Consider the following 17055-nt stretch of genomic DNA (forward strand, 5'->3'; position numbering starts at 1 on the left):
GCCACGTCGCGCTCGCTCTCGCCATCTTCGCAGCTTCCAGTCTGTGGCCGCCGCCGCCGCCGCCGCCGCCGCTGCTTGAGCCGCGGAGCCTGGGGCCGCCGCGTAGACCGCCGCCGCCATGAACATCTTCCGGCTGACCGGGGACCTGTCCCACCTGGCGGCCATCGTCATCCTGCTGCTGAAGATCTGGAAGACGCGCTCCTGCGCCGGTAAGCGGCGGGCGAGGCCCAGGAGAGGCTCGGGCGTGGGGCCGGGTCTCTGGGAGGACCAGGCGACCTCGGCTGCCCCACGGCCCGCGGGCCTGCGCCGGCCCGACACACCCCCTCGGCCGGCCTGGCGGGCGGCGGGGCCCGGGGGGAGCCTGCGGCCCCTCAGGGTGGAAGCTCAGGCCGGGGTGAGGTGTCGCGGCGCTGGGCCCAGCTCTGCACTTGGTCGGCTCGCGAACTTGAGCCGTCGGAGCGGGGGAAGCGCCAACTGGACAGCGCGGGGCCTTGTTCTCTCTGAAAAGTTTGGATGGGGGGGCGGGGGTCCGGCAGGCACGGCCTCCGCCCGCGGCTTTAGTGGGCGCTTCTCCGAGCGCCTGTTCTGGGGGTCCCGAGGTGCGGAGAGCCCGCGAATCAATGGGACGCGCGGGAGGAGGATGGGCAGGACGGCGGCGGCTCGGCCTGACGTGGCAGACTACCCAGCCCGGTAGGTGGGGCTGGTGTGGGGAGAGGTCACCCTGCTCCCCACCCTGCCCCTTCGAGGACTGGCCTTTACGTTAGGGTGTCCGGGCAGGCCTGTCCTTAGAGTCCTGCTCTAACACGCCAGCTCTCGGGTCCAGGATCACGCCTGCCACGGGAGGGGGTATGGGGAGGTCTCTAAGCGAATTTCTTGCGGCAGTTAATGCTGCTTTGAGGGACGATCTAGTTTGTCAAACTCCGAGTGCCTTCATCTAATAAAGGGTTCTCTTCAACCTGCGGCGCGGCGCCGGGTACCGCCGAGGTCTCGTGTGGTCTCCTGTAATTCCTCACTCCACGTCACCAGTGAGTTGGCGGCTCGCTCCTCTGGAGTACACATTTCATGCTCACACTGCTGAGAGGCAGTGAGACAAATCTTTACCGGCTAGTAGTTGCGGGGTTTTGCATTTCATTAACCCTAAAAGCTTAAGAATGGCGAATTTTAAATGATTTCTTAAAATTACAGCGTCTTCCTTAAGCATATTTTTGATGCCATGGCCTTAGTATAATAACGTTTGATGAATGAAAGAGCTTAATTTTTGCAGAGACAGTAAAAGATGGGGTCCCAAAGGACCTGGGTGGCAGAGATTCCATTTACCCGACTGATTTCTAAATATTTTCACCTGTCAAGGAACACCACATCTTTGGCTGCTGTCTTCAGGCCTCACCTGTCTCCCTGGAACATAGCTGAAATCCAGGAAGTAAGCAAAACCAAAAAAGACCTTTGAGCAATCAAAGTGGATATTACAAAGTCCATGTACTGAAGCTGGTGTGTTTGGCTTGGAGGTGATCTCTCAACTTATGTATAGTTCTGAGAGGTTCAGTTGTATGATTTCCAAAGACAGCGAAGTAATTTCAGCGATTGTGATAGCTGACATTTAAGTGCTTGCTATGTATTAGGTAGTGAGCTAAGTACCTTATATAGCTTATCCCATGTAGTCCTTGAAATAACCTTATGAGGTGAGTGCTGTTGCCCCCATTCCGTGGACCAGGGAACTGAGGCTCAGGGAGGTGAGAAAATTAGTGCCAGGGTTGGAACACAGGTGATCAGTAACTCACAATTAAGGATTTGAATAAATATCTATTTGGCCTGAATAATTTTGTTTTAAATTACTCAAAATTATTCAGGTGAGTAGTTTAGGACATTTTCTGTTGCACTCAGGAAATGTTATTTTTTATCCCTGCTTTAATGAGCTGTAATTGACATATAACATTATATTAGTTTTAGGTGTACAACGTAGAAATTTGATATGTGTATTGTGAAATGATTACCACAGTAAGTTAACACCCATCACCACACATAGCTACATTTTTTTCTTGCCATGAGAACTTTGAAGATCTACTCTCTTAGCATCTTTCAAACATACGATACAGTGTTGCTAACTACAGTTAACCACTGTATGTTACATCCCCAGGATTTACCTTTTGACTACCTTCACCCATTTTGCCCATCCCCGCACCAGAAAATGTTACTGTTAATCTTTATTTTTGCTCCAAAATCTTTGTATGAATCTCTTTATCCTTCATATGTTCCTCAGAACCCCCTTCTCTGTCAAGTCATTAAATGTTGAAGCACGCGATCTCCTAAATGTGTATCTAAACTAAGATGTTGGGGAGAAGTTAGTGCAATGCTGAATATAGAATTCTTAAGGGAACCTTGAGTAATAGGAGAAAGTAAGGAGGTTTGCTATTTTGTTTGTTTTAAAATATTCATTTAGAACATTTTTAAATGTTCTCATTTGGGAGATTTAGGATCGTTTAGGAAAATATAAAATACTTCAGCCAAAATAATAAGGAAGGTACATAGGTGAGTTAAGTTTGTGTGCGTTTGCCCAGTATTCCAATAGTTATTAAACTATCCTCTTTATCAGACTTAGCATCATTTTAGTTCTTATATGTGAGATTTCCTGGCCTTGTAAAAATCAAAATCACCAAGATCGTTTATTCAGAATTAAAGTCTGAATTTGACTAACTGCCTTGTTTTTTCCATCCTAATTTAAAGTTGTTTAGAGACTTTTGAAAGAGTAAGAATTTGATATGAGGTTCTCAACTAAAATAGGAGACGTGTACATTCAGGTTGTGTTTCTCACTTTGAAAATACTGGTATTGGGGTTCATTTTAGGATTTTGGCATTTGTTTTGAACACAGCTGCAGCTGCTACTCCCTTGGTGGCGCAGTGGTTAAGAATCCGCCTGCCAATGCAGGGGACACAGGTTCGAGCCCTGGTCTGGGAAGATCCCACATGCTGCAGAGCAACTAAGCCCGTGCGCCACAACTACTGAGCCTGTGCTCTAGAGCCTGCGTGCCACAACTACTGAGCCCGCTTGCTATAACTACTGAAGCCCACGCACCTAGAGCCTGTGCTCCGCCACAAGAGAAGCTACTGCAGTGAGAAGCCTGCGCACCGCAACGAAGAGTAGCCCCTGCTTGCTGCAACTAGAGAAAGCCTGTGTGCAGCAACGAAGACCCAACACAGCCATAAATAAATAAACAAACAAACAAATAAATAAAAACAAACATAGCTGCAGCTATAGAACCACGGGGCTTTTGCTCCTTAGGGTAAGGGATGAGACAGGTGAGTGAGGAAGATTCTGTTTTCTTGAACAACTGCCTTAAAGGACCTATTTTAAAGTGAGGGCAAGGGAGTTGATCTTGGTTTAGTTTGAACTGGCATTCTCCGGTGTCTGCCGTTGTCATGACAGAGGGGTACCCAAATGAAGTGTGAGTTCCTCATCTTCCTGAACTATGACTGCAGCTGGATCCACAGTATGCTCAAGTTGTCACTCTATTGTCTTCAACACTGACCTGGGTAGTGTTGGGAGGACGAGCCTTGGTTTGTACGTGAAGGATTTCCTGTCTACATTTCCTGTAGGCTGATAGTTATTACTAGTACTGTATCTCTTGTGCTTAAAGTACTAGTGGAGTTGTGAGCTCCAAGGCTCCCAGCCATCCTCCCCGAGTCCTCCCCTTCCCTCCTCCACCTATTGCTTAGATTGTTGTTAGCTGTTGTCATGTAAGTTGCAGACTTTTCATTCTCCTGAAGATGACTGTAATGTACAGTGTCCCTGCGTTGCTTGTAATTGGACAGTTTTTATATGTGTGTGTGTGTGTGTATGTGTGTGTGTATATATATGTATATATATATATTTACCTTTATATTTTGAACTTATTAGGAGATCGTTTTTTTGCAATGAATGTATCTAATTTACAAAAAGCAGCCATTTTCTTGGCTCTTAAATGTGTTGAAGTTTTAGGTTTTAATATATTTCATCTTAAATTGTCTTAAGTAGTACACAGTGTCTGGTATTTTGATTGATTTTTGTAGTCGCTCTTCCAGATGTGGGGAGTTTTTTCCCTCTTTTTGTTTTTTTTTTTGTTTATTGAAGTGTGGTTGGTTTACGGTGTTTTAGTTTCAGGTGTACAGCAAAGTGATTCATATATATATACATATATATATGTGTGTATGTGTATACATATATATTCTTTTTAAGAATCTTTTCCCTTATAGATTATTATAAGATATTGAGTATAGTTCCCTGTGCTATACAGTATGTCCTTGTTGTGACAGTTTATATTTTTGAAGCACATGGAAAAGACCTCCTCTTTTATTGTCACTGAGTACTTCAGGAAGCTTTTGCCTCACATTCCCAGCTCCCTCTTGGTAGCAGCTGTCACCTTTGTTCTTTTGAGTGCCAGTCTTGTGAGTAATCATTGCTCTCACTTACTGACCACCCACCATGTGCAAGGCACTGGGGGCACAGTCCAGAGCAGCAGCTTGTTGCTGTCAAAGTTTCTGCTCTCAAGAAAGCTGCAATTTAGTTGAAATAATAAGACATGTATAAAAAGATAAAAACACAGGGTATCAAACCATATAGGCAGTAAATCCTATGGATGTGAAGTGGCAAGACCCTAGGGAAGGCTCCCTTAATTTCCCAACAAGGAGGGTATAAGACCTCTATGAGGAAAAGTATGAAACTTTGCTCATGGACATAGAAGGTGACCTTGAATATATGTTCATACCAATGTCCTGGATAGGACCAGGCAGGCTGGTGAGGAAGCAAGATGATTTGTCTCCCCAAATTAACTTACTAATTCAGAATATCATCAAAGTTAAAAGATAATAAACTGAGAGAAATAATCTGCAATATATCTAAGTGACAAAAGGTTAATATCCATAATAAAATACTCCTACAAATTAAAAAAAACAATCTGATAAATGGGCAATGTTGGCAGTTCACAGAAGAATAACAGAAGGCCAGTTAAACATGGAAGAATGCCTTGCCTCACTAGTAGTTAGGAACTTGGATATTAAAATAGCAGTGCACGCCATCATTTGCTGCTGGGTGGGAAAAAGTCAGAGGTTAAAAGATCTAATGTAGGCAAGGGTGCGAAGTAAGGCGTATTCTCATCTGGTGTTAAGGAATATGTAAATTGGCACAGCCTATGTAGAGGAAATTTGGCAGTATTTCAAAACAAAGTGTTTATTTTATCCCAGCATTTCTAGGGAATTTGAACTACAGAAATTGTCATATATGTGAACAAACTATATATAGGCATAAAGATGTTTGTTGTACATAAATAAATACAAAATACTGTTTATAGATACAAAGATGTTTTTATAAGAACAAAAATTGTACACAACCCAAATGTCCATTAGTGGAAGGGTCACACATGTCGGTACCTGCACGCTACGGAGCACTATGCAGCCATTAAGAAGAATGAGCCGGAAGTATTAACAGGAGAAGGTATATCTGAAACACTGAGTTAACAGAGCAAATTGTAAAGCAAGAGATGGTATGGCCCCATTTTAAGGGGCAAACGTGTGGGCACACATATAAATACACATATAGAAAGCGGCTTTAACAAAAAGCCTGGAACATTGCACTTAAAATGGAGGTGGGAGGGGTGTTAAAAAGGTCCTTTTGATTTTTATTCCATGTATGTTAGTCCAGTTGTTATTTTTAATAAAATAGCATGGATTTCTCTGAAAACAAGAAAAGATGGCAAAGCGATACATAGTAATAGCTGTCATTTATTGAGCGTTTGCAGCGTGGCAGGTATAGTCAAAAACACGTTTTCCAGTAGTCCCACAGTTTGGCATAATTTGTCCCCATTTGACAGCTGCAGAAAGTGAGGTTTAGGGGGGCCAAGAATGTAATGGGCCCTGACTTACCTGGTGCATTCAAGGGCTGAGCTTGAACCCAAACCTTCTGGCTCCAAAGCCTCTGTTTCCCCAAGTCCCAAGAGCTGTGTTATGAGTCAGGTGCTGACTGTTGGGCTGCTGGTTCCAGGGTAAGTTAATGGCCTTTAGGAGAGCTTCTGGATCCTTTGAGACAATGGGTCAGAGCATGGTGCCTGGGACCCTTGTTGAATGCTGCCATGCAGATTATCCTGGTAGTCTGACCTACAGTGCTTGGTTGCATCTCAGCTGTTGCCAGGACAAAAATAATTCATTGAACGCTTTTCTTTTTGGTTGAGGGCTTTGTTCTATAAATACAATGGGAATATGAGAAGTGCGGCTTTTAACCAGCTTAATTTAAAGTAACATACAGTGGAGTATTTAGTTGTAGGCTTTTATTAAACTTAACTTGGCCCAGTGGGAAAAGACAGGAATGGTGTTAAGTTTAATGACTGGTTTCCACTTTACAAGCTATACTCCTTACTCTGGGTATTTGGTGCATTTGGTATGGGGATGTGGCTGTTACAGAAACATTTAGAGTGAGTGTTCTTGAGAGCTCGTTACCGATAGCGTTCACATGCTTCGGTCTCGACACAGAAACTGACTGTGGGAGCCCCTCTGGCTTATAGCAAGTATTCCCCCTGGAAGGAGATTCCTGCCCCTGCCTGATCTGTCTTCAGCTGGGATCCCTGCCTTCCCGGGAAGACAGAACAGTTTTTATGTTTTAAAGGGAAAAGCTGCTACCTGCTAATCAGGATCCCAGGCCAGGAAGAATAGGGTAAAACTGTGTAAGCACACTCAGGTTTCCAGCATGGCGGTTCCTGCATGGATTCTGCACCACGGGACAAGCTGCAGGCCCCTCGCTGCCTGTCCCCTGCTCCTCTGCCCCACCCTCTGGCTGGCAGTAAATTAGGGCAGAGCCCAGAGCATGTCGCCTATTTACAGTCATAGAGACGCAGTATGACTTAGAAACTCTTTGGAAGTGTTACCCCAAAATACCATAAAATGAGAGCTTACCCCCATGACATGAAAATAAAATGAATTGCATTTTCTTTTTTCCATTTGCTCATTCATTCAGCAAGTATTTTCTGGGCCCTGCTGTGTGTCAGGCCCAGTGCTCAGCACAGAGAACACGAAGTGGAATAAGGCATGACTCCGGCCTTCGGAGATCTCTGTGTCTGGTGGGGGTTTGGGGGAGAGGGAGACAGGCAACCAGGTAATCACAGTGTATTTATAAGCACTGTAACAGGAGCTAGGGCAGCAGCTGGCATGAAGTAGTTCCCAGTATATACTTGCTGAATGAATAAACAGCAATGAGGGAGGGTGTCTTCAGAGACGACTTCCCAGAGGAAGTGATGTGAATTGGGTCCCAAAGGGGAGTGGTAAAAGCAATATGATAGTCCCTGATGTTTAGTATAGGAATGCTGAAAATGAGGACATTAGAATAAACCCTTTACAACAAAATTTGCCCATGTGTATTCCATAATTTTTTATTTAAAATATTGGAAAGAACCGTATAGAAAATGAACTGGAAATTTCTCACTCAAGGCTTCAACAATCACCAAACGTGAACTGCATGCTCCCTGTCCTTTTTCCCCCATCTTGTCTTCTCTCTCCCATCTTCTCTATGTCAATGGCAGCCTCATTGTTTCTCCTTTGGAACACTGATCTTTGATAAGAAAAAAAAGTTCCTATTACTGGAGAAAAGACTAGAAGGGGCAGGCTGACTATCTGTATCTCCACCTTTGACGCTTGAAATTGGTTACTACTGATGGATCCAGAGGGATAGAGTCAACTTTTTCTTCGGTTTCTATTTAGGTATTTTTGTGAATAGGTTGGAACTGCAATTATGCATGTGTAGAAAGTAACATTTTTAGATCCAGGCTTTTCGCTTCAACAGGCTTTAAAATTGTTTTGTAAAGTAGTGTTGTTTGTAAAATATCATTTAAAACAATATGATTTTCACATTCTGGAAGAATATTGCTAATGATTTGGCTGCAGTGACATTTCTGCTAAATACAAACTTGCTTAAATGTCTGATGGTGTGAAGTTTGCAATGTAGGTGAGGTTGGGCCGGCTCTGACACCTAGTAAGACTCAGTTTCCTTAATGAATTCGCTCTTTCTCCAACCTCTGAAACCCACAGTTCACAGTCTGTTGTCACACAAATATTTGGCCAAATCCAGATGTCGGGTACACTCCACCTGATCTACTAGATGTCCCCGGCTGTGTCTCCATGTGCCACAACAGTGCTCTGGAGGGAGAAACAGTTTCAAAATGTGAAAACAATAGAAGACTGCTCTTTGGGAGACTAGCAGGTTCCCAACTTCTTGTTGCCATAGCATCCAGGAGCATTTTTATGTGAGTCTGAGATTGGTTGTGTGATTCATCTAAGAGAACTTTTTTTAAAAGTTTTTAACCTGTCCCAAGTAAATGCTGCCCTCACAAAAGAAGTCACCTTGGGAGGCCAATCCAGGAGGATTACTGCTCAAACTCTGCCCTGAAACACTGTCCCCCACAGGGTTCCTTAATCCAGGTAGATTCCAGCTCCATCCTCGAAAGATTTGTCACCACGAGACATTGTTTTAAAATGGAAAGATGCTAAAGGTAACAGACAAGTTACAACACTAAGTAACAGCAGGGTTTTTGAAATAAATTTCTTCCTGCTTAGACATATTTGAGAAGTTTAATGTTCATTTGAACAATGCACATCCTGGTATATTGGAGCTGGCATAGTTAAGTCACTTTCTATGGTCACCCATCATAGTAAGACAGAAAAGTTGTTAGAACCTTCCCAAACGGTTATGTTCAAGAATGTTAAGGGAAAGAAAACCTGAAACTGCTGTCATTTATTTAGAGTCATCCCGACCATCAGCCTTGACCCCTGGTGTCCCACTTTCCTGCGTTTCCTGCACGGTGTTGTCTACAAAAATCATAAAGCTCTTGGAGGCATTTCTAATGCTTTCCTTTTGTTTCTTTAGGTATTTCTGGGAAAAGCCAGCTTCTCTTTGCACTGGTCTTCACAACTCGTTACCTGGATCTTTTTACTTCATTTATTTCATTATATAATACGTCTATGAAGGTATGGTGTGGCATCCAGTGGAATGTATTTTATCCGTAATTCACAGACCTGTGGAAACTGTTAAATTTATGTCACCTGTGCACTTAATTAAACATCTTCGAGAATAATGTCTAAATATGCTGTTCTTGATGTAGGCACTTTTAGACCACCTAGTACATATAACTAGGAATAGTTACCATTAAGCGTAATTTTTTCCTACATCAAAGCAGTATCTATTTAATGAAAGTGCTTCACACTTAGAGATTTCTTAGTCTTAAGTTCCTCAACTATGATAAAGTTCTAAAGCTCTTGAAAACCTTATAAGAAAGAGGGGTGACTATCATGTTTTCAAGCAGTGGGAAATTATAGACTCCCTGGGAGACCCAGCAAGTTGGTTCAGAACGAGAAGCGAAAGCCAGGGCTCCTCGCCGCACAGCCTTGTCCTGCTGCTCTGGGAGGGCCGGGGTGTGCCATCTGGGTGTCACTTTTGCTGTGCTGAAGCAACAGCTGCACCATAATGTACTTAATATGGATTTTAAACCTTTTAACTTGTCCTAAGTATTAGTATCCATGACACCTTTGGTGTCATATATCCCCGCATGAAAACAAATGTATAGCTCTCAAAATACAAAATGTTTGTATACCACCTAGCCTCTTGTGTGCCACTGGTGGTACGCGCTCCACGCTTACGGCAGCCTCAGTTCTTTCCCACAGGCACTGACCTCACACTTGGTGAGCACCGCCAGGGCGCAGTGAGGGTGGGGCAGACAGCAAGCAGCACTCCGTCTGACAGCGGAGAGCAGACTGTCATAGCAGCACTAAATGGATGACTGCAGTGTGTGACTGGTGCCATGAAGGAAAGGATGGGGCTCTCAGCATGTGTAAAGGATGTCTGATTTCATTCATTCATTCATTCTTCAAATGCTTAACTGCACCTGCGTGCTGGGCACTATGGTAGGCACTTGGTTATTGGTACCCAGGGAAGCAATGTTTAAAGCCATGGGTATGGTATTTAAAGCAACTCCCCCCAACACTTTGTGTTCAAAAGCATTTTTATAAGCACAGGTCAAAGTAGACAAAGCAATATTTGAGCCTGTGGTCTTTACTAAGAAGCAAATTTGAGCTACCTGTAATCATTCCATTCTTTATTACTAAGTGATGGGAGCGTCATTATCAGGAAATAATTCGCTCCCTTAAAAATGACTAGGTCCAGGAATTGCTGGCAGTCCAGTAGCTAGGACTCTGCGCTTTCACCGCCAAACTGCCAGGGGTCCGGGTTCGATCCCTGCTAGGGGACTAAGGTCCCACAAGCTGCATGGCGCTGCCCAAAACAGAAAGCCTAGGTCTTTGCTTGCTGTGCAGGCAAGTTACAACTGTAGATACTGGAAGTGTATGAGTGAGAGTCCCCTTACCCCCAGGATGCCTAGCTTTCAGAGGAATCCTTACTTGCTTAATTGTTGCTTCCAAACATAATGTCTTGAAAATCAGGGCAGTGAGAGCCAAGTTTTATGTGCTCATAGCTTTTTACTTTAAATGCCAAGCACTGGTGAGAGGAGAAAAGCAGCTGCTTTTCCCAGTGGCTGCTAAGCCTTTATGGGCACAGTCTGGGCTGGCTGCAGGAGTGGGGCTGGGGAGGGACCCCCGGCCACCGTGTGCCTTCACAGGATGTTCGGGGGCGGGGGGGCTCTGTACATAGATGTGTGTGTATTTTGTTTATACATGTGGATTATATGTTATTTTATTCATATACATACGTGCTTATATTTTCATGTGGAGAGAACTCTAACAGTATAAGATATTGACCTTCCTTGATTTTGCATTAGGGAGGGGAGTGTGTGTGTTACTTCTTGGTGTATGGGTATCATCAACAATTTTAAATAACTTCATGATAAGATGCCAGGGACAGTTTAGGTCTTTGTTTTGTTTTGTTTTTAAGCGTATGTGGACTGGATGCTTGCTCTCATTTTTCTCTGAAGTTGTTTTGCCCAAATGTTTTCCTAATCAGGTTTCACAAGTTGCCTTTCCTGGAGAGAAGTGGCACCAGGCCACGCGGCTGACATCCTGGTTGTCTATGTTTATAGGCTGGAATTGCCATTTGCTTCTTGAGCCTAAAATTCTGCAGTCTGAAAATTGGTGTAATTTCAGAATATCAGACTTTTCCTTGGGTTCAGATGAATATATAGTGTTTAACCTTTTGAATGTGAAAGACGAACATGTAGGCAGCAGTGTTTTACAAATTACCACTTAGTTTGGTTTTGCTTTTGTTATGTTACCAGGCAAAATTTCATAGCAGCAATATATAAGTTAAAACCATCATTGTAAAGTTTAACATGAGTTACATTGTTTATCTTATCTTTAGATAAAGCACTAGCTCAGAAATATCTTCATGCTGTAAGGAAGTGCCTTGGTTTTGAACTGCATTGAACTTCCCGTTCACTTTTTTTCTAAAGCTACTATCTAATAGTTTAAAATGAGATTAAAAATATATTCTTTGCAGTCTCTTATGTAAAGTTAAACTTAACACTTAACATATGATCCAGCAATCCCACTTGTAGGTATTTACCCAAGAGAAATGAAAACTTACGTTCACACAAAAGCCTGTACACAAATGTTCACAGCAGCTCTACCCACCATCTCCCAAGCTGGGAACAACCCACCTGTCCTTTAACTGCTGGGTGGATGAACAGCTGTGGCACCCAGACATGGGCTGTTGCTTTGAAATATGGGGGGACCAGTTCTTAATACACATGACAACACAGTTGGATCTCAAATCGTTATGCTAACTGAAAGAAGCTGATCTTAAAGTTGACATATGGTTATGATTCTATTTATGGAATGGAATTCTAGAAAAGGCAAAAACTGCAAGGACCAAGAACTCATCAGTGATTGCCAGAGGTTAGGCTGGGAGAAAGGCTTGACTCTGCAGGGGCAGCATGAGGGAATTTGGGGTGGCGGAGGTGTTAGGACTGGTCTGTGTCTTGATTGTGGTGGTGGTTATATGACTTATAGAACTGTATATCCCAAAAAAGTATATATTTTAAATTAAAAAATATATATATATATACACATATGTGTGTGTGTGTGTGTGTATGTGTATACATATGGATGATGTAGACAGCCAAGAGAGTGTGAGCAATTTTAAGATATTGATGACCCAGTATTTTTTTTTCTTTGTAGCTTATCTACATTGCCTGCTCCTATGCCACAGTGTACCTGATCTACATGAAATTTAAGGCAACCTACGATGGAAATCATGATACTTTCCGAGTGGAGTTTCTGGTGGTCCCTGTGGGGGGCCTCTCGTTTCTAGTCAATCATGACTTCTCTCCTCTTGAGGTTAGTCAAGAGGCTATTTAGTAACCCTGTCTGGTTCCCTAGGGAAATAGACCTGTTTGCAGGTAATGGGGTTCTGTTTTGGTTTGGTTTTTTGGGGGGCGGGGCGGTGGGTTGGCAGACATACATGGTTTGGTGTAAATAAATCGTGGGCAGGAATTAAGCACCCAGGTTAGACACCTCTTTGGGTGTCTCTGACTCTCCTTTAGAATATAAACTTGGCTTCTGTGATTCCAAGCACAGTGCACTGCCTGTCCGAGTGTCTGAAGCACACGGTCTTCTCCCCGCTCCCGCTCTTCGTGCGCGGGCTTCGCTCATTGGTGCCGTCTGCGAATCACCTAAGCAGCGTTGCTTCAGTCCTCGTCTTCAGGAAGCGCAGTTAGCGTGGTGCCCCAGCGCTCCTATGCGCTCCGCCCACCCCTGAGCGTCCTGGGCTTGATTCAGTTACCGCACTGACGGTGGTCATCTGATGGTGCAGGGAGCGCCTGGGTTTTGAAACACTTCAGGGACTACTCACAAGTCCTCCTTTCGTCATCGTGAATGAAGTGCTGTGTTGGGCAGAGAGTTTGCATGATTACAGCTCTGACTTCCTACCCCTTTGATTTAACCATGCTAAAAGAGCCTGAAGGATAAGAAAAATAGTGAGACGATTTAAATAGCCTGGAAAGGAGACCCAGTTGGTGAGGAAAAACAGCAGTGAGGGAGTGGAAGGACCCCAGTCATCAGTCTTGTCAACCCTGGCAGAAAGCAGAAATTAGGGACCCTAGATTCGGAGGGGGATAAGCTGATGCAGGAGAAGCAGCATATATGTAGAGTCCCAGAAAATTGAAGAATGCAACGCTGGAGAGACAAGGTGATGAAAGTCCAAGAGGTAGAACTGTGCAGGTTGTCCAGCCTGTCACTGGGAGCGTCCGTGCCTTTTATCTGTGGCTGAAGTTTCTGTGATTTATTAAATTGCAAAGCTACTCTGGCCTGGGCTCTGATGCCAGATTCCCCAGTCTGTGCTACTTCACAGTAAAGCAAGAGTGTTTCCTGTGAACTCATGGCGGGCACTGGATGCTGACCAAAGCGTGCTGTTTCTCTTACAGATTTTGTGGACCTTCTCCATTTACCTTGAGTCAGTGGCTATCCTGCCACAGCTCTTCATGATCAGCAAGACTGGGGAGGCTGAGACCATCACCACCCACTACCTGTTCTTCCTGGGCCTCTACCGTGCTTTGTATCTTGTCAACTGGATCTGGCGCTTCTACTTTGAGGGCTTCTTTGACCTCATCGCTGTGGTGGCAGGCGTTGTCCAGACCATCCTATACTGCGACTTCTTCTACTTGTACATTACAAAAGGTACGTTGGGCTGCATCCTGCCAGCTTTGTTGTATGGCCGTGTGTTCTTCTAGGGGCTCTCCTTGCCTCGCATGCTCCTAATCTGACACTTGCTCAGAAAGCAGAACTGGCTTCAGAGGAACGTTTTAATGACTGTCCAGTTAAATTCTCGGTCAGGGTTGTCAGGCTTTTTTTTTTTTTTCTTTTTCTGTAACTTTATTGTTTTCTACAATGACACGTTTTCATTGTAAAATCAGTCAGAACTAATAATTCTGAAAACAATCACCCAGAATCCTACCACTCAGAGATAATCATTGTTAATGCTTCAGTAAATGTAATAATTTAATGATACATGATTTCAACTAAACATGTTATTCTATAATCTGCTCTTTTTCCCAGACATCTACATAATTTTTAATAGCGATAGAGTATTATGTGGATTACGATAATTTACTTACTCAGCCCCCTGTTCATGGGTGTTTGGGCTTAAAAATCCAGTGCTTATATCAGCATCCTTGTATGTGTATATTTTTGCATTTGTATGAATAGAGGATGTGTGAACGTCACAAAAATCTGATGAAAGCCATGGTCCTTGATGAGAAAAAAATGCACAGTTAGACATATTCACACAAATATATGCGTAGAGTTTTAGGGAATTCAGGAGCTTCTGAAACCCAACCACAGATCCCAGGCTAAGAATCCTGGCTATGCAATAAAATTCCTAATGGTGGAATTGCTAGGTATAAGGGCATATGTATCTTACCTCCTTTTTTAACATCCAAAATATCATAACAGTTATATTTCAGTACATGTTAATTAGGGAAGAAAGTCATGATAAAAAAAAAGCTGCTGTGAATTTAGTGACAATTGAATTACTATTTTTAAATTCAATTGCTGTGGCATCCAGATACATGAAGAAAATTCCGGTCTGTGTGTGCATGACACTTCCATAGTTCAGAGGGCTTTGTTTATTGACACCAAAATCAGACGCCTGTTGGTTGCCAGAAGCTTATTTCCTTGTACCTTACTATGTAGTATCTCGTATGACAGACTTCTGGGAATGGGAAGGAGGAAACTGTAAGCTTGTCAGGATCAGTAACCTTTTGTTTTTTTCTCCCTCTCTTGAAAATTCTAGTACTCAAGGGAAAGAAGCTCAGTCTGCCAGCGTAAGTGCCAAAGACCATGACCAGCATCTGTCCTTCAGGGTGCTCGGACAGAATTCTTACCACAGCAAAGGCACAAGATGCTTCATATGGAAAATCAGAAACTAAACTCTTCTGTTGCAGGTAGTCATCTGTGGCTCTGTAAGAACCCAGAGGAAAAGAAGCAGAAGGTTTCTGTTCAGTGCATCTTGCCTTATCTTTTTTTATTACTATGTACAAAGATTTTTTTACACAAAGAAACTTAATGCTGTATTAATAAAGTCAGTGTGTAGCTTCAGTTGGGATAGTTGCAAAAGTGAAGATTTTGTGAGGAATAAGTGCAAACTTTTTTTTAAATTCTTTGAAATTGTTGATTCTTTGTGTCTGCAATGAAATCATACTCCTTGACAATTGGTAGATTATATATTCCTCCATCTATCAAACTTGCATTCCACTATATTTATTTTTTTGCCAAGAGATGAGTTATCTTTGTTTGAAATCTGAGACACTGTGTCCAGTTTGGTACATCTGTTCAAATCACTTCCCACCTGATGTGGAAATCCTTCCTTGGACGTCACAACACTACATTTAAGGCTGGTAAGGGTGACTTGCAAGTCTTACGGTTTTCATTACCAAAATTTTAAGATTCTGAATGTCGATGGAGTCTCATTTAGGAGTCACCAAAGGTGCCTGCCCTCCTCCCCTGCTAAGAAGTGTCAGTTTGAGACCATCCCAAGGCTGTTAGAGCTCGGGCAGGGGCTGTGGGCTGCCTGCTGTCTGAGCGTGAGGTGCAGGAAGCATTTGTGATTATTTTGGATCTAGGACTCCTCTGAGAAATGGAACACAAGTAGTTACCTATCACTTTAATTTATACTTACAAAAGATTACTACAACCATGTCTATGCTCAGATTTTTCATATCACTTTTGGAGAGCAAAGTGATTTACCTTTTTTTTTAACTGGCAGCACCAATTGCCATTCCTTTTACTTTTTCTGTCTTTTGTTTTGTTTTTACTGAGCTCTTGCGTGACTTATCTTGTGTTACCATCCTAAATAAACATTTTACTAAACAGAGAAGAAATTGTCTTTTTTCTGAATTAGGCTTTTGGAACATCCTATGTCAGGATGGGTTTTTATGTTTTTTGATTGGCAACAAAAGCTCTACATAGGGCTGCAAACATTTGTTCTCCACTTAATAATCTAAAACCCTCTGTATTTTTTAGAAAATTTGGAATTTTCCTCCTGATTTTGCCATTGTATTGGTTTGCTGTGTTTTTTTGATTTATGCAAAAGCATTTGACTGTTTTTATGTGATGCACCATAAATGTTAACGTGTTGAATACTAGCAGTGCTTACTACAAGAAGGATGTAGTCTTCTTGCTTGCTGCATTAAAATATCTTGTGGAGGAAGGGGGCTGGATGGGTTTTACTTTTATCTAGTGTGTCTCGTAACATCTTTCCAAATAAGCAGCGTAACTGCATAGTTTAACCTCCTTTCTTTCTCTCTCTCATTCCTACCCCCCGACCCCCCGCATGCCTTTGCTTTTGTGTATCAGAGTATCTTTCTTTCTGGCATCCTAGTTTTGTTTCTGTTTTCATCCTCCTTGGAAGATTCTGATAGTGTGGAGGAAGGGTAGGAAATCGTGTCCTAAGTGGAGCAGACTCCTTGCTGCCCAAGCTGGGGATGGGTGGGGGTCTCACACTTGTTTTTGTGCATGTAAATCAAACACAGGCTGGGATCATTCGTTGGAGAGCACAATGCATAGAGCGAGGATCTGGGACTTCCGCACGCCACTTGATTCATGAAGTGTCAGTGCCTCCTTCAGTCATTCTGCCCAAGTAACTGTAAAGCTGGCTAAGATGCTGCCACCATCTTGTGGCCCACCAGGATGACATCTTAACAGGTGCCTTAGGGGAGCGCAGGACTGGGCAGCATCCTTGCACACGCTGGAAACAAAGGCATTGTCTGATGCACCTCACGAAGCACTGTTTCAGAATTACTCTCACTTCCTGAATAAAGGTTATCAGGTAATTCATACTTTTGATAGAGCTGTTTTATTTGTGTGAATTTTTTTTTAATGTAAACATACAGAGAAATAAAGCAAAGTTAACAAATTTGCCCACTAAGTAACTCTGAAAAACTGCTGGCTGTTGGCTGCTTACAGACACCAATCCATTCCCTGTCCAGTTCAATCACAGGCATCCTAGTTTCCCAGGGAGTTCCCTGGTGGTCCAGTGGTTAGGACTCGGTGCCTCACTTGTGGTGGGTTCAATCCCTGGTTGGGGAACCAAGATCCTGAAAG

General features: G+C 43.2%; 1 protein-coding gene across 2 annotated transcripts; it reads left to right on the forward strand.

The window, feature by feature from the left end:
* On the forward strand, positions 1–16797 carry KDELR2 (KDEL endoplasmic reticulum protein retention receptor 2). 2 transcript variants are annotated; one of them, XR_016387734.1, is made up of 6 exons: positions 1–209; positions 8879–8979; positions 12136–12294; positions 13380–13632; positions 14747–15350; positions 16485–16797. XR_016387734.1 is itself a non-coding variant. In XM_022587710.3 (5 exons), exons 1-5 carry the CDS (start codon positions 119–121, stop codon positions 14779–14781), a joined length of 639 nt encoding a protein of 212 aa, XP_022443418.1. In that variant the 5' UTR covers positions 1–118; the 3' UTR covers positions 14782–16797. The 2 variants fall into 2 exon arrangements, 1 of the variants encoding a protein (XP_022443418.1); XM_022587710.3 differs by having other exon boundaries at positions 14747–16797.
* Positions 16798–17055: the final 258 nt, after the last annotated feature.

The sequence above is a fragment of the Delphinapterus leucas genome, chromosome 15 (genome assembly GCF_059928025.1).
Source record: "Delphinapterus leucas isolate spDelLeu-1000000601 "Yukka" chromosome 15, BTC_Dleu_Yukka2, whole genome shotgun sequence".
Classification (NCBI taxonomy): domain Eukaryota; kingdom Metazoa; phylum Chordata; class Mammalia; order Artiodactyla; family Monodontidae; genus Delphinapterus; species Delphinapterus leucas.